The sequence below is a fragment of the Cricetulus griseus genome (assembly GCF_003668045.3).
Source record: "Cricetulus griseus strain 17A/GY chromosome 1 unlocalized genomic scaffold, alternate assembly CriGri-PICRH-1.0 chr1_0, whole genome shotgun sequence".
NCBI classification, from domain to species: Eukaryota; Metazoa; Chordata; class Mammalia; order Rodentia; family Cricetidae; genus Cricetulus; species Cricetulus griseus.
Window position 1 is genome coordinate 47,334,163 of NW_023276806.1, and position 25,669 is coordinate 47,359,831.

The 25,669-nt window shown below is 36.7% G+C and overlaps 1 protein-coding gene across 2 annotated transcripts in view; it reads left to right on the top strand.

Annotated features, from left to right (window-relative positions):
- Ntng1 (netrin G1) overlaps nucleotides 1-25,669 on the top strand; it is a 323,431-nt gene that overhangs the window by 264,387 nt on the left and 33,375 nt on the right. Inside the window, exons 5-6 of one of the 2 annotated variants that reach the window (XM_035451719.1) lie at nucleotides 6,006-6,173; nucleotides 10,813-10,947. The exons of the other annotated variant lie outside the window; for it this stretch is intronic. Coding sequence (XP_035307610.1) covers nucleotides 6,006-6,173; nucleotides 10,813-10,947 — 303 coding nt within the window. The remainder of the gene's footprint in view (nucleotides 1-6,005; nucleotides 6,174-10,812; nucleotides 10,948-25,669) is intronic. 2 annotated transcript variants of the gene reach the window in all.

Sequence of the window (25,669 nt, forward strand, 5' to 3'; positions counted from 1 at the left end):
AGAACATGTTTTTTTTTTTTTTATTTCTTCACCAATTTCCTTTAAATGTCCTCTGTAGTAGGTGTGTCTTGTTTTCCAGTCTTCACTGTTGGGCATATGTCTTCTTCCTTGTTTCTTACTTTATTTTCCTCGAAACAGCTCTTGACCAAATCTGAACTTGCTTTGATCTTCTAGGTAAAATACCAGGAGAGCTTTCTTTTTACTTAATGAATTTAGCTGTTTTCAAGATTGCAGTCAGTTCTGAATTTATATTTGAAGCACACAGGAAAAAGGAGAAAGTTGGTCAGCAGATGGGAAAAGAGAAAATGATAGTGTCTAAACTATGTCTTCATGCCTCAAGATGTGTTTTGAATTGGGAATATTGGGAATATTCCCTTTGGAGGGAAATCCATCCAGGCTCAGAATTTGAGAAAGTAAGTAGAAACCAACCTGCTCTAGGTTTAGAGGATCAGAAGTTCATCTGGGTTCGTGATTTAAATGGCAGTAGTCATTATAGGTATGGTAGATAGCTTCCCCATCCACAATAATGGAACCCAAGAGATGAAGGAGAAAGGAGACACAGAGAACTGAAGCCCTTTTGTTCGCTTTTATGCTCAATATACAGAAGGCCTCTTGACATTAGCTTGACCCTGTGTCCTCCAGTTTCTTGAGGTCAGAGCACTAATTAATGGCAAACACATTCCAGAAGCAGGAAGAAGCCAACTAATAAAGGAGACTTATCATTAAAAATGTGCAGAAGATGCTTAGTAGCTATATAAAGATGCAAGACAGAGTGGAGTGAAGAAAAATCAAGAGAATTCTAGAGTTTCTTCATTGGCACCTTGGGGAAAGATCTCAGAGGAAATGTCACAGTATTAATTCAATGAAGGCAAAAGAATTCCTGCAATTGTTATTCCTTTGCATTTTTTCTAAAGTGACTTTCCCAACTCCTTTCCGTGTGACAACAGCTTTGGATTTGAATAGGCTCTCCTTATTTGAAAGAATACACCTAGATTGTATTTTGTTGTCATATTTATAGTTGCATGGGTGATGTAATATTATAATTACAAAGATAATAAGAAAAAAGGAATAGAAGGGAAATGCAGTCTGCTCTTCTTCCTGATATTATTTTTCTTCAATTGACTTTGTCTCCAACTCTTTGCTTTCCTGAGATTCTTGTCTGCTGAGGTCTTCCACAGCCAATTTCAATCAGAAGAAACCTTGTGGAAAACCTCAGAAGGGTGTGGACCTCGGTTGCCAAGGAAAGCCAACTATTTGGTCTCTCCTCTCAAGCATCTCTAGCCTGCCCTAGTCCTAATTGATCACTAATTAGTATCTCATTATCTAAACACTTTGCATGATGAAAAAATATTCCATGTATATTATAGATCAAGACGTAATTGTAGGTATAAATATCTTCCAAGTAGATCACTAGTTGATGGCTGAAGACATACTTGATTGTTGCACATTGGGGTTTTCTAATATTTCTAAGGCTGGTGGTGCTTCTGAATTTTCTACAGTGCAAGAAAAGCCCAACCCAGTTAAGTATTTGGCTCCACGTGTCCATCACACTCACACATGACTCGACCTCTTTCACTTTACCTCTTCACATTAGGTGCCTGGTACAGAAGAATCTTGATAAATTTGTTGCTGTGCTTGCCCTGTCACACCATGTACTCATGTATGTGTGCTTTAAAGACCTCAGCTGTTTACAGAAGTAATAATACATACCCATTACATTATATATTACAGTGTGATTTGAAATTTAAAACATAAAGGCACAACAATTTGCAGAAACCTGCTTTTTTTTCTTCTTAAACTGGTCTGTACATAGATATACTCACTCAGCTAATATAATCACTAACTTGGTTATATCTTATTGTGTGGTACTGTTTTTCTAAACTGTTTAATGCGCAGGATATAGTCAGACTCTCCTGGGATTTGAGTGGTAGAAGAATAAATTTAAACATAACTTTCCTCCATGCCTTCTCTGTTTCCCAAGGGAGGGTACTTTGGGAACATCATTCACTCATTTACTTTCTCATTCAATAGAATTTCTGAGTGATTAGCATATATCAGGCAATGCTTTAAGTTCTGTGGTTATAGCTGGGAACAAAGTAGATGTGGTCTATATACATGGTTTTTACACCGAATACATAGTAAGACCTTTTAAAAATGTAATTTTCAGATATTATAAATGCTCAGAAAAGCATCAAAAGGACTAAGGAACTGGAAGATGATGATGTTTAAGTAGAGGAGCTGTTATTTCAGATAAAGTACTCAGAGAATCTACTTTGGCCTGGGACTTGACTCAGAAAGTGGGAAAACAAGTACTGAATAATGTTTGAGAAGATGTCTGGAGAGGAATCCGTCCAATCCAGCTGACAGACTGAGATATGCTTAGTGTGTTTTAAAAGCAGTAAGAATGGAAACTGCAACAAGTGAGGAAGAAAGTGGAAAGAACCCAGAAGAAGCTAAGGGCTAGTAAACACGAATCAGGTAGCTTTCTTATGTGAGTGAGACGAGAAGCCATTAGGTCTGTGAGGAGTGAGGTAACCTGGTCTAATCTGAGTTTCATTTGGTCATTCTCACTCACTGAAAGAGGAGCTTAGAGATCATGACAATAATGAGGGTGATGTTATATGAGCTAAGGATGAGATGGCAGAGATGGTGAGAAGACGTCAGCTTTGTTACAAATATAAAATCCTAGCCAGGTGGATCAACTCCTCAGTTGGTTGTAGGGAGAGAGAGAGAGAGAGAGAGAGAGAGAGAGAGAGAGAGAGAGAGAGAGAGAGAGAGAGAGAGAGAGAGAGAGAACACTGGGATTTCAACCTAAACAGTGGATGTAGTTGGAAGGATAGTGTTGTTACTTAAGATGGAGCCATCTTCTGAGCAGCAAAGTTAAGAAGGAACCCCAACAGCTCAGTTTCAAACATCTTAAAGTTAAGATGTTAGCTAAGTATCCTGGCAGGGATGGCGAGAAGGCTGTTGAGTGCAGGCTGTGAGTCTGAATGGAATCTCATTAACTGGAGAGTTGATCAGTATAGAAAATAGTATTTTGGAGTGTTTTACATGTAGATGGTTTTAAAGTCTCCTTATAAATAAGAGTTTTAAGTCTTAAAACAAAACATATCAAGGGTACATCTATTGACCATAAAGTTCCAATGACTTAAACTCTGAGACATTTAAAAAGCAAATATATAAAATAACAACAAAAACAATGAGTAAGGAAGGAGGAGGTCCAACATAGAGTGATAATCCAGGGACCCTTTTGGGAAGGACTGTCAGCTAACCTAGAGGACTCACCTGCAGTGAGTGAGTATAAACTTCAATGAAACTTACTTCAAAATAATTGGAAAATATATCCCCATCCATGTGTGGCTGCTAACATTTCAACACGGTGAGGTAGAGAATTTCATGTAATCATTAAGAAGTTTTCCCAGGAGATTGAGTCAAAGTAAGAAGGTAACAAACTTTATAGAAGAAAGCGAGGTTATAAGAAGACACCATAGATTCTATGATTCATAAGAAAAGATAGGGTGATATGGTAGGTCAGTGAACTGAAGAACTAAGAAACTGTCAAACAGTTGATATCATATCCAATTGCATCAGTAGGGATTTCTCATGGACTCTGATTGAGTAGGAAACTAGATAGATAGTAAAGGATGGTAAATTTAATAGACCCCTGAAAATCATAGGACAGTATAATAATCATGTGTGAATTATCCTTTGTGTATAATTTTACAATGCTTATTATAAAAATACTTACAAATAAAATATCATACATCAAAATTAATAAGACCTAGATCCTATACAACTTAATGCATTTATATACAATTACAATTTATATGTGTATTCAAAGTATTTTATCTGTATATTATTCTAGTGTCTTCCAAATCACTTTCAAATTCTCTTTGAATTTTATATTCTCAAATATATCATTGCCAGAGAAGGCAGCTTTGCCAAGATCTCAGAAACAGTCTAGACATCTTAAAAAATCAAGTTATTATTAGCATACTTCCTAGAATATCTTTGATTTTTAATGTCCACTTACCTTTGGAAACGTATTACTAATAGTACATGTAGCAGTTTATGGTTTTTAAATAATTATTATCAATTCTCCTATCAAATTATTAATCTGATTTTCAAACAAGACCCTCAAATAGTTAGTGCCATCACAGAAGTGAGGATATTATGGGTCTTGTAACTTGTTTTCAGAGTAATCCACTTCAAGATCTATAACTTGATTGTTATCCATACTATTGTTATTGATATGGCATTTCTTACCTACTCAGTAAATTTCTATCCTTAATTCTCACACCGAAATAGGCAAGCATCTTTCTCTCGGTCCTTTTCTTCCTCCTGGTCCTTCCCTGTTTTCATCCACAGCCCTATTCTCTACACAGCTATATAACTAATCTTCAGTAAAGGAAGCCACATGGCTTCCAGATCCCTGCCTTATTCTTGCTTCTCTTTTAAGCAACTAGATTCAACAAGCTACTGATACTGTCATGGCTCTCTTCTACTTTCATAATCTCCCAAGTTGTGTCCTTCTCTGCTACTAGCTAAATTAGATTTCTTTTCATCAGGATCTTGACCTTGATCTCAATGTCTATTGGAGTTACCAGATCTCTAATAAATAAATCTACATTTTTATGAGAAGTGGAAACATAGTAAATACAGTATATATATCACCTTTCCTCATTCTGTCTTAATTTATATACTCAGTTTTACTCTGATCACTAAAGTGTTATATTTCTGAAAAACACTTATGCAAGTTAAAATGTAAATTAACACCTATAAAGTTCTGAGGCTGTTTCAATAAAATACTGGATGAATGAAAGAATGAATGAATGATTTCAAATAGTGACTTTGTTCGACTTCCTAAGTGGGTAAAAATAAAAGATAAGGCATTAATGAAATGAGTATTTGTAGACACACTTTGCAGAATCATAGTTTACTTTCCTTATACATATCAGCTGGTCAAGTCCCCCCATATTTTGTTTCCCACAGAACTGTCCCTCCAAATTTTGTGAATTATTAAATAGTTATTTATGCCAATGAAGGAATTGTCTTTACCATTTCTTCTTAAAGGTTGAATTAGATTAAAACAAATTCTTGTGTTGGTTGAGATACAAGAGAGAAAAATCTAATGAGTCCCCACACCCCACCAGTTCCCATCCTCTTCCTGTCTCTGTAGTTCATACTGTAATCACTCCTGTAGCCTCATGGGCATCTCTGACATTTTATAGAGAAAACACAAAGCAATTTTGGGGTATAGTATGTATCTGACCCCTCTTTGGTACTAGACATAGTAAGAAACTTGGGAGAAGGAAATTTTAAGTGTTTTTCCTTAGGAATAATCTCCCTGTATTTGGTGTTTTCTATAGCACATGATCATGTGTATTTTACCTGAAAGAGACAAGAAAGACATATCCTCTTAGCATTGGAGAAAAACAAAATTAAGAATTGTGTACTTGACTCAATCGTTATGAACTTGGCATGATGATGTCTAAAAAGCCCCACCTAAGTCTTAAACAAACAAAAAAAAAGTAAGGAAGAAAGAAAATAGTGAGACAAAAGAGCCATGGGAGTCATCAGATCCACACACCTGCTGCTCATATGCTTCCTTCCCTCTTTTTAGGATTGCAAAGATGGAAGGAAAATGGGAAAAATGATGCAAAGTCAGTAAAGTTTTTCATGTGCAAAATTAGACTCTTGCATCAGTTGAAACTGAGCCTTCCCAAATTTTAAAAGGTGTGCACCTGCAAATGCTTCTGTTCATCTTGTCTGCCAAGAATTAACAATCTTTAGTGGTGTTTGTCTGACCTTTCTATCCTGCTTGAAACAACTACTACTTTCATGCTGGTCACAACCACCTGTTGTCACCATGTGTTATGTTGGTTTCCATATATGTAATGCCATTCCACCATCTTTTCCCCATCCCTCATTTCACTCAAGCATGTAGCGTGCTATTTCTCTGCTGCTGTATACATTCTGTATACATTTCTGTTCTTCCTTGCAAGACTGTGAATGCTTCGGCCACTCCAATCGGTGCAGTTATATCGATCTGCTAAACACAGTCATTTGCGTGAGCTGTAAACACAACACTAGAGGGCAGCACTGTGAGTTATGCAGGCTGGGCTACTTCAGAAATGCTTCTGCACAGCTGGACGATGAGAATGTGTGCATAGGTCAGTTCCCTTACGATTTCAGCTTTTGTTCTGTGCCTTTGGAGCTATGGGGATCTGGTTAGGGTGGAGAGGCTGGTGGTCTGCCAACAGCTGAGCCAGAATGAATATCATCAATGGAGCACGTATCCTTGTAGTAGACTGAGAATTCACTTGCATTTGGATAAAGTCATACTTGGTGGGTGGGGGGAGGGTAGAATTGGAATCTCCTAATATTGTTACCTTAAAGATGATTGTCATGAGAAATCATATTTAGAAAATGAAGAATATTTGAATTTTCTTTCTCCATTCTTTGCTCTTTCTTCCTTTTGTCGTTTTATTTTTTGCATGAAATTTTAAAATCTGATACATTTTTACCTGATTTAATCACCTCAAATTGTACATTCAACCTTTAAAATGATAATTAACTATATTAGATATGAAACTTTGGGTGTAGAAACTACGAGTATTGTTGCCATAAAAATGTTGCCACTAAGAACCTAAAGCTACTAGCAAGTTCTAATGTGGAAGTTTGCCCAACTTTTCCATCTACAGCATGAAATTCCATTCATTGGATTTTTCTATTGTTCCCCAATAGAAGAGAATTGTCTCAAACTTCTCCATGTTATAGACTGTTAGATTATAAGATACTTTAGCCTTAGAAAATAGGGTCCTTCGAGGGCATATCCTCCCTCATGAGGAATTCTTACATGTAAAGGATCCATTCCTTTCAGAAAAGTGTCTCCTACTTTCTATATAGAGGGACCTGACCCTAAAGAAGGGAGTCTGGAGACAGGCATGATGGGACAGACTTGTAATCTGTACAAATGATAAGTGAATGCAAAAATGTCAGGATTTTTAAGGCAGGACTTGGCTACATAGTGAATGAAGAACAAACAGCCTGTACCGCAGGAGACCCTATCTCTAAAATAGTGAGAAAGTCTGATTGAAAAACAATAAATGGAATTTCATTCTATAATTTCCTCTAAAAACTGCATATGTTTGAAATGTGATGTCTGTCACCACACCAGAAATTATACAGGCCACCGTTCATAAAGACTGAATTTTCCACAGAGGCCAAGTTCAGTAGAGTTTATAAGTTGGAAAATTAGAGCATACAAGATGGAAACTGACAAGTGATCTTTTAATCAAAAAAGAAAAAGAAACAGTTTTTCATTTCAACTGTGTGTCTTGGATCCCTGTTTTCTTCCTTGGGTGTGATGTGACAGTCACAAAGATTCCTGCCAAATATCATTAATTAGCTGAATGGTTATTGTGAATTTATTTGGACCAAGTATGCACGATACTGTTTATGTCTACAGTACTTTCTATTTTTCAAAGTGCTTCCTTATTTATGATCTGTGAATTAGTGGAGAAAGCACTGGAGTTAGATGCTGGAGAGCTGGGTTCAAGTCCCAACTTGCTATTCCCTAGCTGTGTGCCCTAGGTAAGTCATTCAAACCTCCTGGCTTGTTTGTAAGCAAGTGGACAGGAAACACTTGGTAAAGTATGCACTGACCTGCAATTAAAAAAAAAAATCAATTCTCATTAACAAAGCATTAGGGTAAGTATTATAATAATTTTTTCCTCTTTTATACTTAACAAATATAAGACAGGCTGACCCAACTTGCACACATTTAGCAAAGAGCATCTTGACTCCATAGATTGAACACTCCCTCCGAACCACTCTGTTATGGCTATCAAAGCTAAAGATGCCTAGATTTTAACTTAAGTGTATTTCCTGAATGACAGCAGCATCCCACTGCTAACTTATGAACAGGAGTCCAATTGCCTTCCTAACACATGGATTACAAAGACTCGAGAATATTAATAAGAACCAAAAGATGCACAGCTGCCTGGATTTGGAATACAGAACATATTCTGCTGAATTCCACTTGTAAAAATATATAAATATCACGCTATAAATATAGAAAAATCGGAAAAGGTAAAGTCAATAGGAACACTAGAATAAACCCTAACTTGGTTTTGTAAAATACAAAATACATGAAATTAAAACATTTCACATTTAAATACTTTAAATAAAGCAAAAAGACCTTATAGGGAAAGATTGAATATTTAATTTGTGAGGCCCTACTACAGCAATTGAAAGCTATTTTTAATGCTATTAGTTCAGAAAGAACTGATGAAATCAAATAGATACTTGCTTAACTCATTGGGTACTAATCTAAGACACTTTGAACTCTATCTACATCATCTCCAAATTAAAAAAAAAAAAACCTTCAAAAGATGCCTTGCAAATTCTTTAGCAATTGACAAAGAATCACTAACCCAGCTCTGAAGGAACACATCACATCTCTGATCTATCTACGGGCTGTCAAGATATTTTAAAGTCAATTTACATTTTGGCAAATATGCAATGCAGCTGGCTAGTTCATGCTGCCATGGTGGTTTCTATGTGTGGTTACTGTTGAATTCACCCAATTTTCATACAAATTCTAAACACAGTCATGTCTTCAGAGATACATGACATTTCCCCCATGATAATGCAACAATTACCTGAAAATGGTATCTTTGCATGTTTCTGCTTCCTATAAACTTGAGCATTAAGTGGGAAGCTAGAGGACACAGGGTTTCTCACCTTGGGTAATCACTGTTAATAATTCCCCTAACAAGCTTCGCATCAGAAAGAAACATGGGACTCAGCAGTTGCTACTAAACATATCTCTAAGTTATGATGCATTATTTTTAATTCTCCTTGAAACCCAGGATCAGGTACCTTACACAGAACAAAAGAAACTCAAGACAATTTTAAGGCCCATAAATAAATTGTAGTGTGACATTTTAACTGAGTTGTACAAAGTATTTCATGCTGCTTTTCGATCTGACAGCCCTGTATTTTCCTCATCATTTCATGTTATAAAATACTATCTCCATGGCCATCCTCATTACCCCATCTACCACCATTGAGTAGAGCTTCATGAGTCTGAAAAACTGAATTATTTGTATATGAGGGAAAACCTTGCCATTTATTTTCATAACTAAGACTACATTTGCTCTCTTTCTTATAACAAACACTGGGACATACTATGGGTTAGGTACCAGGACTGTATTTTTTAATTTGTTTAAAACTCATCTCATCAATCAATGTGAACTAACTGGAGAAGCATGTTAATCCGTGCTGCTTAGATGTAACTCTACTAATTGACTTACAAAATATTGATACTTCATTGTCAATATAGATACTTTATGAAGTAAGAAACAGTCCAGTGTGACCTAGGCACAAAACCATAAAAATATTTGAACTATTCCTAGATATACATTGAAATAGAAGATGCCACTATAAAAGCCTGGTTATTAAATACAAACCAAGCCAAGAAAGGAAGAAATATTTTGGATTTTTGTTTTAGTTACACACATACACAATTAGTTTTATAAATATTTGTTTCATGAGAATATTGAGCTCAAAAACATGACACAAAATAAATCATAATTCTAAGGTACTTACTCCACAATAGTTAAAGAAATTTTCACTTGTCTCAATGAAAAAAATTTGACCAAAATCTCTAGGTCTCTTCATGATGATAACCTGGAATCCTCATCTTTGCCAATGACATAAACTCAGTTATAATTAAACTAAACTTGCAAGGGCTTCAGTCTATTGGTTGGCTGTATGTTTTTATTTGAATTTTTAGCAGGAGAATCTCATAATAGCTCAATTTTAAACAAAGAAAATCAAGAAAGAGAAAGTGATAGTAACCTGGCTAAGATCTCACAGCATGGGAGTAGGGAAAAGAAGAGTGGCTCTGAAATCCCTTGTCACAAACCACCTCCAGCTGGTGCCTCCAGCTGGGTATAAACAGGTTTTCCGGGTCCAACTTAAGCTTTGATCACTATAGAGTTCAGACATTAAAGTGTCCTGTCTAAGAGTGTGTGAGGACTCAAGGAAACACTCCATTGGTTTTTTACTACATGCAAAAAAAAAAAAAAAAAAAAGGAAAGAAAAAAAAGTTACCTTGTCCTGCTAAAACAAGTTGCAATGAAAAATATACATCTCAAAGTTTATCTTTGCTGAGATTTATTTGGGAGTGTGAAATTTATTTCTCTTTCATGGTTGTTCCCCTACAGTACATAAAAGCCATGTGCTCATGCCTAGCAAACACATACTCTAAGGCCTCATCTCCAAGCAGTATAAATATAAATAAGTTAAAGCACCATTCCAAATCATAAAGCAAAACTACCTTTAAATGAGTGAAGTGCATCCATAGTGCACTTTAAGATGCCCAGCCGTTCTCAGATATTGAGTGTAGCAGATAAATCCATTTGAATAATTTAAAACAGATTTTACACTGATGGAATATTGATTTATCCTTGATAAACACACTTCTCATGGCATTCATTAAACCATCTAAAAAAAAATGGCCTCACAAATGGAACCTCCATTATGATCTGTTACTGGTGAAAGCATGATGTCTTATTTCCTTGGAAGGGTTCAGCTGTTTTCCTCCCATATCATAAAAATGAGGCCATGGAAGGCTGAGCAAATAAATAAATGGCCCTGAAAAAGGCATATTTGCCAAAGCATTTCATTAATGGACATCTTCCACTAAGTAAGTGAATGCATCTAAGTAAGTGAACCTCCTGTGTTGATAACTTCTAAGCCATGCAAAGTGTCTCCAGCCTGTGTGTTGTCTTGTTTCTACAGAGTGTTATTGTAACCCTCTGGGCTCAATCCATGATCGTTGTAATGGCTCAGGATTTTGTGAGTGTAAGACTGGAACAACAGGGCCTAAATGTGATGAGTGCCTGCCAGGAAATTCCTGGCACTACGGCTGTCAACGTAAGTAACTGTGGGAGCTGCCCTCTGCCTGCTGCAGCATGGCTGATTCTGCTTGTCTAGGCTGGTGTGTGCAGCATCTCAGAGCAGAAAAAGACTCAACCGGCTGACAAGCTCCAAAGGCTACTTAGTGCCCCAGCCTGCGTGCAGGAGAGTGATCCATCAGCTGTCCAGCTGGCTTCCCTGAAGCTTGCCTTCATCTCCTCTGTTGGCTAGCCCAACTTACATTGAAATATTGTATGGCAATGCATATACCTGGTCAGCCCATAAATTAAGTAGCACAATAGGGAGCCCAGCTTGGAAATCCTCACCACAAAATTAAGTGTGATGTGTATGTGGTTAATATATTTCCCAAACTGAAAGCTACCTTGGAACTGCAGAGTTCATAAATTCAATGATATCTACATAATTTACAACCACCCTTGCTATCATGCCCATCACTGAATCTTAACCTGGATCCTGAAAGTAATATATCTAAGACATATTGAAATGCCATGGTAAAAGAAATGACAAAAATCAATATTGATCCTAAGACATTGGGGTTAGGTGCCATGTAGTGAGCCTTACACAGTTGCCATTTGGTTCAGCTCCATTGCTCTGGAGAGACTATCAAGTTTTCTCAGAAGCTCATCAAGCGTGTGGCATGTAGGTGTGTGCATGGAATCAAAACATTTAAATCTAAGCAGAAATTTCCTGCCCCCCTTGTAAATTTTTCTGTCTTATAATTCTGCACTCACTTCCCTTTCCATGTTTATAAACTTACAAACATGAAATACTCACAAGCCATGTCCTCTGAAACAGAGATGCCCCCCCCAAAAAAAAAAACCAAAAAAAACAAAAAAACAAAAAAAACAAAAAAAAAACAGAGCAAGCCACAGAGGTCATTTCAGTTGTATTGCTGTCACATCAAAAATAAAATATAAACAAATATGTAAAAGGGATTCAACAGCATTATCTTTTTAACATATAATTAATATCAAAATTACTAAGGAGGTGTATTCCAATTTTTATGGTCTTTGGAAGTAGCTGAGCATTCTTGAGTCACAGAACATCTCCACCCATACTGTCATTCAATCGGCCCTGAGTCTACCCTACTAGACAGCGCAGCTACAAGTCTGCATGCTTATCTCATTTGAATGAAATGGCACCATGCAGGAACTGTCTAGAGACAATTTCTACATGAAGTTACATTATTTCTACAATACAATCATTTTGTTTTTATGTAAAATTAAATCTGGTAAATAATATCATAATAACTAATAGCATTAGATTTTACTAGAACTGTGTTCCGAAATTGATCTAATTTTCTGTCACTCATGAAAGTTCTAGGTTTCTGGCAGCTATATTTATATGTAACATAAAATGACATGCCATGATAAAATGGACTGTGGCAATGAGCAGAGACATTTGGTGTTGGGCAGGTCAATATTAGACTGTGTGTTAAGGGCTGGGAACTGAGAGGAACACTGAAGGACACTCAAATAGCCAGAAGTCAAAAACCACACTTGCACAGTAGCTGAAGATAAGGCTAAGAATTAAAAGTCCTGTCTGCTGTAAATTTCCAGAAAGCACTTATCCTTAAGAGTGATTCCTAGCCGGGCGTTGGTGGCACACGCCTTTAATTCCAGCACTTGGGAGGCAGGTGGATCTCTGTGAGTTCGAGGCCAGCCTGGTCTCCAGAGCGAGTGCCAGGATAGGATCCAAAGCTACACAGAGAAACCCTGTCTCGAAAAACCAAAAAAAAAAAAAAAAAAAAAAAAAAAAAAAAAAGAGTGATTCCTAAAACCACATGAAGAAGCGGCACTAAGAAGGCAGGTCATCAGCCCTAAAACAGATGGACATGAGTCCCAGAGCTGCCATCAGTCAAAAGCAGCAAAGGAGAAACAGGTGTGAAGAGAAACAAGTCCCAAGACTCAACACAGAAAGAATGGAGAGATTAAAATTAAGATAAACTCCTCAGAAGACAAAGTTTAATGGGAAATGCTTCTGTTTATGTTTGTTTCAGACAGGGCATCACTATCTTGGACTCATAATGCTCCTGCCTCAGCTTCCTGAATACAAGTATTAGAAACCTGTGTCACTATGCCTGGTACCTAATATAACGTCTAATGAGCCAAAAAAAAAAAAAAGAGTCCTGGAATGTAATAAGGATAAAAGTTGGATGAGGATACAAATTAATCTTATCATAAGACAGTGTAACCCTCACTCAGCTGCTCTACACTAGTGATTGGAATGTCATAAGAAGTCCTGTCATCTAAGACTTCCTTCTAGAAACAGAGGCTGGATTTAAGTCTCTGATATACAATTAACAAAATCCTCTCTGCCTCAGCACTCATCAACTCTAATGTTGTAATTTTCTGTGGATCACTGGCTATGAAAATCTTTGAGTAGGTATTGAGTACCCCTGAAGTATGAGCATTGGGCTAATGTTAGAAGCTTCAAAGATGTAAACAGATGGCTGTTGTAACATAAGTAACATGGAAACTACTTAATTATGCCCAATGTGGGGTAAGGTCCCTGAAATAAGAGACCCATGAGTTAACTACTGAGGGATTAGTAGAATCTTTTTAAGGCAGCAAGTGAATAGAGCCAGTATATTGGTGCATAAGTCAGTATATTGTCTGAGAAATATTAAACAATTTTCATGTGACTTGGGAAGTGTGTGTGTGTGTGTGTGTGTGTGTGTGTGTGTGTGTGTGTGTGTGTGTGTGTGTGTTTCCTTGTGTGCCTGTATCTCCCCCTCTCTGTGTCTCCTGTACATTCACATGAATGTCTGTGTATTACAGAAATTTTTTTTTAAAGAAAGAAAAATAGAAAGCAGTTTATACGATTTCTTGAAATCTAGGCAAGAATTTCCATGTCATCATGGAAAAGAACTGAAGGACCATATAGGAGAGATATAGGACCCAACATATCCTTTTAAGGATGAGATTTCCTTTTGGAAACATTATTCTTGCACTTCATTAAAGGAATGATTGGAATTTCTGAAGACTGGATATGACATATACATTAAATGTATATGTCAAATGTATCTTTGAGCACATAGTTGTTTGGTTTTTTTTTAAACTTACTTTGAAAGTATTTTACCAAACCCAGCATTAGACAAGGATAGTGTAAGGGCTTCTAAAATCCCCTTAGTTAGATGTAGGGTTGATTGATACAAGAGGTTAAAGCAAAGCTGATTCCAAAATTCGTTCTGTGTCTTCATTTGTGAAGGTGAAATAACTTCAGTTACATCTGTAAACTTTCTGACAAATTAAGCTGTACACCAGTTCTGTGCCCCAAAGAGTATGTCTATCCTCTGTTGGAAATGGGAAGAATTTAGAAACCACAAGACTGAACCGTCCTTAGAGAAATATATATATATATATTATATATATATAATATATATATATATATATATATTTCCAAGTATGGTGGCACACACCTGTGATCCCACTACTTGGGAAGGAGATGCAAGATGCAGGTGGATAAAGAATTCAATGTCATCCAAGGTTCATAGGGAGTTCAAGGATGTTCTTGGCTTGAACTCATTTCTCAAAAAGGAGGAGGAGGAGGGAGGAGAGGAGGATAAAAGAAAAAAGAAAGTAGGTTTGGGTTTGATAAGATAAAGTTTAGTTTAGTGTGAAGGTTGTCAGAGGAAGGAAGGAAGGAAGGAAGGAAGGAAGGAAGGAAGGAAGGAAGTTTCAGAATAAAGAAACAATTTCAAATAATAATGTTTTGACAGAAGTTTCAGCCAAGTCTCAGAAAACAAGGCTGAAAAGGAGAAACAGAATAATGTTTCCTGTACCATATGAAGGGTTAATTCAGTTCTGGCACAGACAAGACTGTGTCTAAGTTTGCAGTGTTTTTTCAGCTAATTAAAATGTAAATCTCCACATTAGAATGAATAGCTCTAGTGAGCGATATGTCACTTTCCAGGAGAACACATACAAAACACATTAAAACCCCACATTGTTTATTAAAGTCACCAATACTCATTTTTACATAGCTTATGTAATGTGAATTAGTATGCCACATAGGAAAATAGGAGGGTGTGGGCATTTGGGCGAGACTTGTTTTATGGATCCTGATACAATAACCATCAAGACCATTAGCTTTCAATGCCAATAATAAATAGGAGGCTATCCTGGAGATGGAATCCATCTTTTGCTTGGAATAGGGATACACAAAGATAAAACCTACTTCAAGGAAACACTTGGATTAGAAAAAAAGAGGTATATTGTGAGAAGATGAAAACTTGAAGTATAAATTAGAAAAACCAGACAGTGAAAAAGAAAGACTGTGTGGAAAAGGCATTGTGAAAATGAGAGTGTATTATCAATGAAAGATCACTATAGAGGGTTAGTGTCTTAGGAAGATTTAGAACTTTTAAATGCTCTTTTACTTTCCAATACAAGTGAATTAAAATGTCAAGTATCTGAATAAAAAAAAAGTATTCTGCTAAAATTGTTGACATATTGATGCAATTTCTTCACCAAAAAAAATGAAAGAAGTTATGTGGGTTTTGTTGCTATTGCTTTGTGGTTTTTTTCTTTATTTTATTTTGTTGGGTTTGTTTTGAGATAGGGAACTTAGGTTGTAGTCCAGGCTGGCCTAGAAATCATTATGGCTGGCCTCAAACTCAGAATAATCCTTCTGCCTCATTGTCCAATTACTGGCATTATAAAGGTTACTGTGTCCCTGTTACCAGTTCTTTGTTAATTTGATTGTTTAGTTGCTTTCAGGCTTAGCTGGTTGATAATGTTTGTTTGGTTGGTTTGGTTTGTCCTTTAACTGAGCCCTCTATCCAGAATTGTAGAACCAGTATTTTGATGAAGCCCAGTTAAGCAGTAAATGCTATGAAGGATTCTTTTTCATGGCCAGGAATATGCAAAAGTAAGAGACAAACATGCAGATCAACTTCTTGATGGTGTAAGTCTGTCAAGTTATCCAAGTAGAGTGAAATAATGAGGGAGAAGGGGGCCCATAAAAGGAAGGGATAGGCATGCTTTTCCAGAGAATGGGCCAGGGTTTCCCAGGAACTCAGATATTGCCTCTTTTCTGCTTCTTGCTTGGTTCTTTCCAGCTGTCACCCTGACAACTCTCAATTGTCAAGACTATAGGGAGTGTGTCATTTAGGGCTCAAAACTGAATTATAATGAAGCAAGGGGCTGTTTGGCATCTTGGCAGCCATGTTGGATCCAGTGCACCTGAAAAGAAACTTCTGACCTGCAGGAACCCTGTCCTCAAAGGCAAACTAGACTACAATGGGGGAGAAGTTCATTTAGGTCACCAAGTCAGTACTCAGAGTAACATACAAAGTTAGGAGATGAGAGTATGAAGATTCCAGTGTCACACAGAGGTGTAAAAGTTTCAAAAAAAACCATTAATTGATGTCCACCATACTGAAAAACATTTATAATATTTTTGACAAAATGATGAGACCTTTAAAAACATGCATGTATGGAAAAAGGAAGCTTCTGTAAAAACTGAACTTGATAATCACATGTCTCACTAATTCACATGCTTCCAGTGAGTGTTCATTTAGTCCTTACTATAAGTTCATTAAGTCCTTACTCTGCGGCACATTTAGGCTAGAAAATAAAATGTAAAAACCGAGGTGGTAGGGAACTGAACAACCATTTAAGTGGCAAAGATGCGAGCTCCCAGATAATGCCTGGATTTACCCCAAAGACATAATATTATATATGAGAAGGGGATAACACAGTTTTAGCTGAATAAAGGCCAAAGGTCATTATCTTACTAAAGCATACTGCATAAATCTAGTCTTTATAACACTTAAAGCACAGCATGATAGGGATGCAGGACAGCTGAACTCTTGATGAGGGTGTTTTTCACATGAGGACTTGAAATATATTGTCAATCATATAATTTGGAAAATTACAGATGTCAGCCAGTATTTATAAGTTTTCTCATTGCTATTACAAAATATCTGACAAGAAGAAATTGAAGGAAAGAAAGGTTTATTCTGGTTTATAGTTCAAGGGGAAACATTTATCCATCATAGGGGAGGCATGCAGCAGGGACTGGGGACCAGCCAGTAACACTCCATATACATTCAGCAAGCAGAGAGCCAACAAGAAATGCAATCAGCCTATAGAACTTCAAGGATCACACCAATGAGTCAATTCTTTCCAGTTAGGCTCTACCTCCTAAAGGTCCAAACCTTCCCAAACAGTGCCACCAGCTGTTAGTATTGAAACACATGAGCCTATGTGGAACATTTCACATGTAAACCACAACACAGGAACCTTGAGGGCTGTGATGAATCAAGCAGACCATCTGGTAAATGGAGACAGAACAAGGAATGTGGGTAAAATTAAAGAGGTTGTTTACAACTTAGTGTTTTCCAACAGCAGTTAACTCTGGCTGTCTAAGACAGTGAGGTATATGCTTAGAAGTAACAGATTCCCCAGTCTATGGGAAAGTTAAAACAGATAATGAATGTGCCTTTCCTAGTGATGGTTCTGAACAGTCTTATGTCAACAGAGATTCTAGTGAGGATACCTCAATTCTTCCAGCTTCTACTTCAGACCAAGCATGTGAGGCAGAGGGCAGGTTTGCCAAGAATATCAGTCCAGTTTTCTTTAGGCACCATGTTGGACCACTCCGTCATCTCCATACTCTAAACATTTCTCACTTATGTACTCCAGAATTTTCTCTCGCACTACTCATGTTGTTTCCTGTTTAATTTTTCACACAATATATTTTGATTACATTACTTTCCCTTTCTCAGATCATCCATGTCTCCCTGCACACCCAACTTCATGTTCTTTCACTCTTTGTCAAAAACAAAAATAAAAATACAAACAAACAGAAACATCATCTTCCAGCCTACGAGTCTTCTTAATCCTTTGCAAGTCAGCAACTGAGGATTTATGTAACCTTATTATTGTTTATTATTTTCTGAGAGTTTCTAATCACAATTCTTCTGCTATTATAATTCAGGAGGTTTTCTTCTGTTGTTTCCATTCTTTTTTTATTTCGTGAAGATTAACTTCTGCAGGCCTGACAACTTGTGATCACAGAGATATTAAGACAATGTTTCCAATTGCTTCTGTGAGATGAAGATTATACCTCCCAAGACAAATACCTTGAACCTAACTTGTAATTTTTCAATTGCCTCTAGTTGACGCCTCTTCCTATTTGCTGTGTTACATTAAAATGTCCAGTTCGCATTTCAGCAGATGACCTCACACACTGAAGCTGTTGACAGGCAGCATGTCACCTAAACGAGGTGTCTGTCATGCTTGAGAGCATTTACAGTCCTAGACACGAAATTCTACTTTTTTAACTCTTTTATCTCTATCACCAAGTTACATTTTGCCAATAAAGTAAATAGTTCCTTGGATCCAAACTTTTAATTTGCTTCCCACTAACTTAAACAGAAGCATCATTTCCAGTGCTGAGCCCCCCCACATATAAGAACAATGAACAGTAAATACCCCCAGAGAGCTCTTGGTACTCCTGCTATCCAACTTCTCTGGGTGCAAAAACAGCGCTCTTTAAACAGCCATTCAGAGCCTCTCAGAGGTAATTGGAAAGAGAAAATATTAGGAAAACAGAAGATAGAAAGTGGCAATGTATAAGCATTAGAAATATGCTGGGTCGTCCTCCTGGGTACCAGGGCTCATTTTATCAGCTAGAAGAGAAAATGCAGGGCTGCCCCCAATTGGGAAATTTCTCCTGATTCAGCAGTCGTGCTAAGAGCTGTTGCTTTCCAGCTGCAGTTCTTGTTTCCCCTGATACTTAATTTTGATTTGGAGTTGTTAGACAAAGCCCACCTACCTCTCCCATATCAGAGACCTGGTGCCACCCTTGAGTAATGGGGATAGGGTGTCCAGAATTATGCCGCAGAAAGTGCTGGAACTCTCCACATACTAATGGCTTCATTCAGAGGAGCCATAAGAGGCAACTAGTGACACAGACAGCTTGGTGCGAGCAAGTGGTTCAGAATGTTCTCAGTATAGGATTCTATACTAAATGGATTCAAAACCTGCAATTCTGGAATTACAAAAGCTCCACATGTGACAAATACAAATAGTGCATACTCGAGAGAGCAATTTCAAGCATTTTCAGCATTGCAAAACAGGCCTACTAGCCAACGTCTGTGCTAGCTTGTTCTCAAATCAAAAAGGATCCTCAGTCTCATCTGCCGGGCAGACTTAGAATACTGACTTGGAAAACCATGTTGGTTTACATCTTTGTTAGAAGAGAATATTGAGAAAGCAAATTATGCCCAAATAGAATCATCCCATATCGCCAAACTATCCACATTTAACAATAAAAGCTTTGTGAGCTCCCAGTGTTCCTCATCAAATGCAGGCTCAGTTGTATGGGAAGAAATACAACAGCCAGGTCCTGTCTGACAGGTGATGAGAAAGCCAAGTGGAAATGAAGAATGTTGCACTGCCTTCACTTTAGGTAGAATAAATAAGGGGTTTCACCTTTGTCCATTCTTTATACAATAGTAAATGCATGTTTGAATGTGTGTGTGTGTGTGAATGATGAGAGAGACAGGAAGTATTAAAGTCTTTGAGGCTGTATATACAAAGATAAGGTCTAAGGAGTATAAAAAATAAGCCCAACAGCAATATGGTACCAAACTTGACACCTGAAGAAGAAAATTGTCATTGAGGGAGAATTAGTCTTCAGCACTCCTAAGTGCAGAATTGAAGTGTGTTATAGACCATAGGTGGCAGAAGGGTTCTTGCCACTCAGATTGTAAGAATCAAAACAATTCATGAAAATGAGGTTTACACCTGAAGTGAGGGACTTTTTAAAAGGTTGTGTGGTATATAGGGGTGGATAGAGGTAAGTAGTAGGCAAAGGCAGAGAGAAAGGAAGAGGGAAGGAGAGAGGAAGAGAGTATAGTCCTTGCCTCCATCCTTGAAGGAGGGTCTTTTTTTGAAACAGGGTCTCCTTGTTCATAGCAACAGAGTCCAGCTTAGCTGGCTAGACAGCTTCTTGGGGTTCTCATGTCTCTGCCTCCCACATTGCAGTAGGAGTTGGTAGGAGTCCTGAGATTGTAGACCTGGGCTCCAACATCCTGGTCTAGTGATTTGAACTGAGGTCATCCTGCTTGCATGCCAAAGACTAGAGTCAAGACTCTTGTCTCTGGGTATAACTGTTGCTACCTCACCACAGAATATACCCTTATATACCTCACCTTTCTCAGCGCCACTCTCGGTACTTTCACAATGGTTTGAATAGTCAAGCTTCCAGCTCTGAAATCTCACAATGGGTCTGGACTGTGTACACACACATTGATTTCTGATAAGAACATTAATTCTTTTAAGATAATAAAATTGTATAAAGCCATTTCAGTGTATAGGGAACACTTATAAATTATCCCCTTTTACATGGGAGGTTAAGTATTTCCCTCATTTTGTATATGGCAAAGTTGAGACTTCAAGAGGTCCTTTACTAACAGAAATACTTAAGGATCACAGTAGCTACTAATGACTGTTGGTGGTTATGTTTCTTTTGGCGTTTTATAAGGTTTTGCCATTGTTACTTTACAGATTGAGAGAAAACCCTTCATGAGTTCCATGGATCAGAAAATTTTTTCCCTAAAGACCTAAATAATCTTCATGCTAAACTCTATAGGTCATACAGCTGGAACACAACTACTAACCTTGTTGTCAGCATACTCCTCAACAACACTCATCTAGAAGGTGATGGTGTTCCAAAAAGAGTTATTTGTTGCACTGCAATTTGACTCATACAGATTACACATGCCAAAAATACTATTTCTTTTCATTTTATTTCATTATTTAAAAAATACAAACCCAATTATCTGCTCATCCAGTCAAAAGAAAGCAGGTGGGGCTTTGCCTTGCAACCACAGCTTGATTTATTCCAAATTCAACACAACAATGGCAAAGAAACAGAGTTGCTAGCAAATAAAATGGGAGAACTTGAAGCAAGAGTCGGTAGATATCATAAAAAAGAAAGACTTTTCATTAACATATTGACATGGCTATCACGGAGTGGGGGGGTGACCTAATAGGCTCATATTTACAAAGCCCTAATTGACCTTAAGAAAAAAAATGTTAGGATTCCCAGAAACATGAAAGCTTTGACCATTTAATTTCCAGGGTGAGATCACAGACGTGGTCGATACCAACTGTTTAAAGGCCTTAAGAGCCAGGCAAGCCAATTTAGCATCAATTTAGTACAATCAGCAACTAATGAAAGAGAAGTCAGGGTGGCCATACTATAATCAGCACTGTTCATGTCAGAGGGAAGGATTATTCTGCTGCATACTGCAGGAAAAGCCATCACCTTGAATATCAGCAGAAAGCACTACTAAGAACTGCACTAATAGCACAAGGCTCCAATGCCTATAGCATAGGAAAAATACATTTACAACATGTAGAGGACATAGGGAATTTTTTTTTACTACCACCTTTAATATTACCAGTAATTATCCTTAATTTAGTGCATGTCAGTACTGTGAACCCATACTCTTTCTGCTCAGATTCCTCTTTGAGTGTGACTGAGCTTATTAAACCCAAGACCCTTCGAATTGCCCACAGGAATGATGTCATGACCCACCCATATTCAAATGCACAGATGATTTTCACCCTATCTTTTGCACATTTTCCATTTTTAAAAAGTATGGTAAATATTTAGTTATCCTTTGCTGAACAGGGAAAAGGCCTCTAAAAATACACAATGAATTACAACAGTAGGTATCATTCAGATAGTCAAAAGATCACTTATGTTTTATAGTAAATTGGAAATAACTTCTAAGATCTATTTTAACTCTTCCCCTAATCTGTAGCATTATAAGGTTAACACTGTACAATGCACTTACTTTTTTAAAAACAAGTAATGAGGCATGAAACACCACAACATAGTGAAATATTGATGTAATTATTTTTAAGAATTACAATTAAATCTTTTAAAATAGTACTGTTAACTTCATGGACTTAGTTCATGTGTTTGTGTTATCATGAAATGGTAACATGGACAATTATATTGTCCATGGAGTTTATTCAAAAACACAAAGTTTTGTGGAGCATCTGTCCTAAAGAACCTAGTGATTGAGGTTCCATGCTTCATGTTGCTGCTGGATCAGCTCTTTTGGGGGACTATATGGAAGTATTTATTAAAATACCAATCTTATGTACTTTCTAAATAAAATAAAAATAAAAATGACTAAAAGATGCTCAGCTATGTATATACATATATAATAAAATTCTATTTAATTACATGAAGCTTTGAAAATTTTTAATATACTCTGAATTCAAACTTTGAAGACTTCATATAAGTACATACACATACACACATACATATACGCAAATATATATACACATATTAGTCATATTTACTTCCTCCAACTCCTCCCAGATCTCCCATGTACCCATCCCAACTCCATATCCTCTTCTTTTTTTCTTTTTTAAAAATGATTGCTCAATTAGTTCTTCCCATATGATATGGCTGTGGGGATCATCCATCGGAGCACTGTCAATCTACCAGAGACCACACCTCAAAAGAAAACAAGCTCTCTCTTTACCAGCAGTCATCAACTGTCCATTGATCCTCATCCAGGAGTGGGGACTCCTATGCCTCCACCCCATCCATGCTGGAATGTTGACTGACTTAATATCGTGTGGGAAACCACAGCTGCTGTGGTTCCATGAGTACAATGGTTCTGTCAAGATCAGAACTCTGCTTCATCCCGGTTCTCCAACCTCTGTTTTGACAGTCTTTCCAACTTACTTTCTGGTCATAGCTCTGACCTACATGTTTAGAAGTTCATCTGAACTAGAACCTTACCGAGTACATTTTAGCCATTCTTTTGAAGTAAAACAGTAATTCTTATTAGTATGCAATTACATTGATGATGGCCATTATTTTTCATTGCTTTCCATGTTAGACATTCATAATCTTTTGTAAGGTATGTTAAACACTATTAGGAGTGTTTTTATTTTATAGGCTGAGGACAAGCATCTCAATGAAGCTGCATGACTTTCTCACTTGAGTCAGATCCTCCTTGGTATTTCATATGATTCTTGGGTTGGAAAGATGGCTCGGCATTTAAGAGCACTAACTGCTCTTATGGAGGGCCCAGGTTTCATTCCCAGTCACCCAGATACGGCTTCTCACAACCACCTGAAATTAGGGTTTCAAGGGATCTGGCATCCTCTTCTGGCTTCCATGATTCCTCCATACACATGGTACATATTCATATCCTCAGGTGTACACACACATACACAATAAATAATTTCAAAAAGAAAAAAAAACAATTCCTCAATGAGTAGCATGAACATTTCTGAGGAAATATTTAGAAACACAGAATCTCATCCTTAACCACAAAAATGAAAAAAAAAATATCTGTGGATGATTCTTAATCATATTAACGTTTGAGAAGTAGAGAACAAGTAGGTATTTTAACCCTAGTAGAATTGGATTTTTTTAGCTGCCATAGATGTTATTATGTATATTTTGTCACTTAGTGTTCACAGAATAATGAGAGTTTAAAAATTGAGAAGATATATGTGCTTAGAAAGCTTTAGATAAAGGTCAAGGACTCATCTACTCCTCTCCTCATCAGCTTTTATCAGAATGTGTTTTACAAATCCAAACAATATTAAAATAAGAAAAATCATGAAAACTTAAACAAGTAGCCTATTTGTTTTCTTTCATCCATATAATTTAAGACTGTTTAATATTTGATAGGTTAATAATAAATATTTTAATATAGTATATTGCATTTTATTATGAATAGATCAAAAGGAAATACAGAATGAGCTACCAAAGATATACTTTTATTGAGAACATGAAATAGAACATAAAATTTGATGGCAATTATCACTTAATCTACTCACATTTAGAAACATATTGAAAGAGGAACACATAACTTAGTTAATTGTTATGAATTATTAATTGCTCATTTGAAAAGCGATGATCAGGACTGTACTTGTTGAAAATCTTTCTTTCTTGGTGGCTTTAACCTTTATGTCATTGGTTTTATGAGAATAAAAGGGAAAAGAATGACAGCACAATTCTCACTTTCCCAAACTAGAAAGTGACACGACACTGAACATCTCAGTAACTAGACAAAGGTTAATCAAGACTGAAATGAAATAGTTACCGCTGGCCCCACTCCAGCAATCTTAATATGATTCTCTGGGGGCAAGCCCCAGGCATCTAAATTTTACTAAACTCCCCAGTTGGTTGTAATATGAAGTTGGGATGGAAGACTGCATAGTTAATGTTTGTACATCCTCCGAAAGACTTACTCCAGCCATGAATTAACTCATGATAGGCAGAACCCAAAGTGAAATGAAGCTTGGCTCCAACTTGAAAACCCAGTTAGAGTTGAACATGAGAAGATCCACAGCACAATGGATGCCAATGCCATCTTACATGCCAGCTCCAAAAAGTGTTTTCCACAGATGCCAAACGTCTGGTCAGCCAAGTAGGCTAAGACACAGAACATGCTTACATTTTAAAATATATAGTTTAAATACCCTTTTCATTCTCAAAAATCAATGTTACATATTTCTTCTGTGGTATAAAGAAACAAAACAAAAAAAACAAATTTAAAAAACACTTCAAAACTAGAAGGTGTTTTCAGTAACTAAATCTGGGGATTTATTACTTAGTGTCAACACCATAACTGATGTAACTGCTTTAAAATTGATTTTTCTGAAGGGAACTGAAAACTCAAGTTACCAAATTTCCTTTATCTTAGTACAAATGATGACTATTATTCTAAAATATGTGTTACCAGGCTCCCAATTATCATTTAATGAATCAGCATCTTGGTTACTTACTTATTTTGGTAACTCCCTCATCCCTGCTAACAGCTATCTTCGGTTCTTCACAAATTTCACTTTATTCTCAATTTGTTCTTTAAATAAATGGAGTTTTAAAAATGCATTCACACTTTTTTTTTCAGAATAAAGAAGTTAGGATTTTGTGTAGACTATAGAAGAATTTTAAAGATGATAAGCAAAATATAATATTTGCAACTTTGGTTAATAAGCTTCAATTCTTATATCATCCAGCAATGTCATATTCTATTATTACTGAAGATTTGAATTTTTCATGATGAAAAAAACTGTGGCCTGATTTACCCTCAATTTGCTCATGTAAAATAAAATTGGGAAAGAAATCTACTACATGTCTATGGCAGCTAAACAATACAATGCATTCAAATATTGAGCTTATTTTGTGACACATATTAAAAACATTTAGTGAAACAATCTAACTGTATGAAATGATATCTACCTTTGCAGATTTGTCCACAATGGTTTAGATTAACACACTTAAAGACCCAATCAAATTAAAAAGAAATGAAAAGAAAATGAAATATACAGTAGTAATATCTATTTCTGAAAAATGAAAGTCTAAGCAATATGTGAGATTAACAACCACTATGCCTACCAGGCATTGGTGGCGCACGCCTTTAATCCCAGCACTCGGAAGGCAGAGGCAGGCAGATCTCTGTGAATTCAAGGCCAGCCTGGTCTCCAGAGGGAGTGCCAGGATAGGCTCCAAAGCTACACAGAGAAACCCTGTCTCGAAAAAAAAAAGAAAAAAAAAAAAAAAGAAAAACCACTATGCCTAGTTTTGTGATTATTTTAAGCTGTCGTTGCCACACATAAATGCAGCATCTTATCTAATATTTTGTCTAAAACAAGCGTTCTTCAGTTTTTTCAGTATCAAATAAGTAAGTAAAACCCTTCACTGTAAATTTTTATTC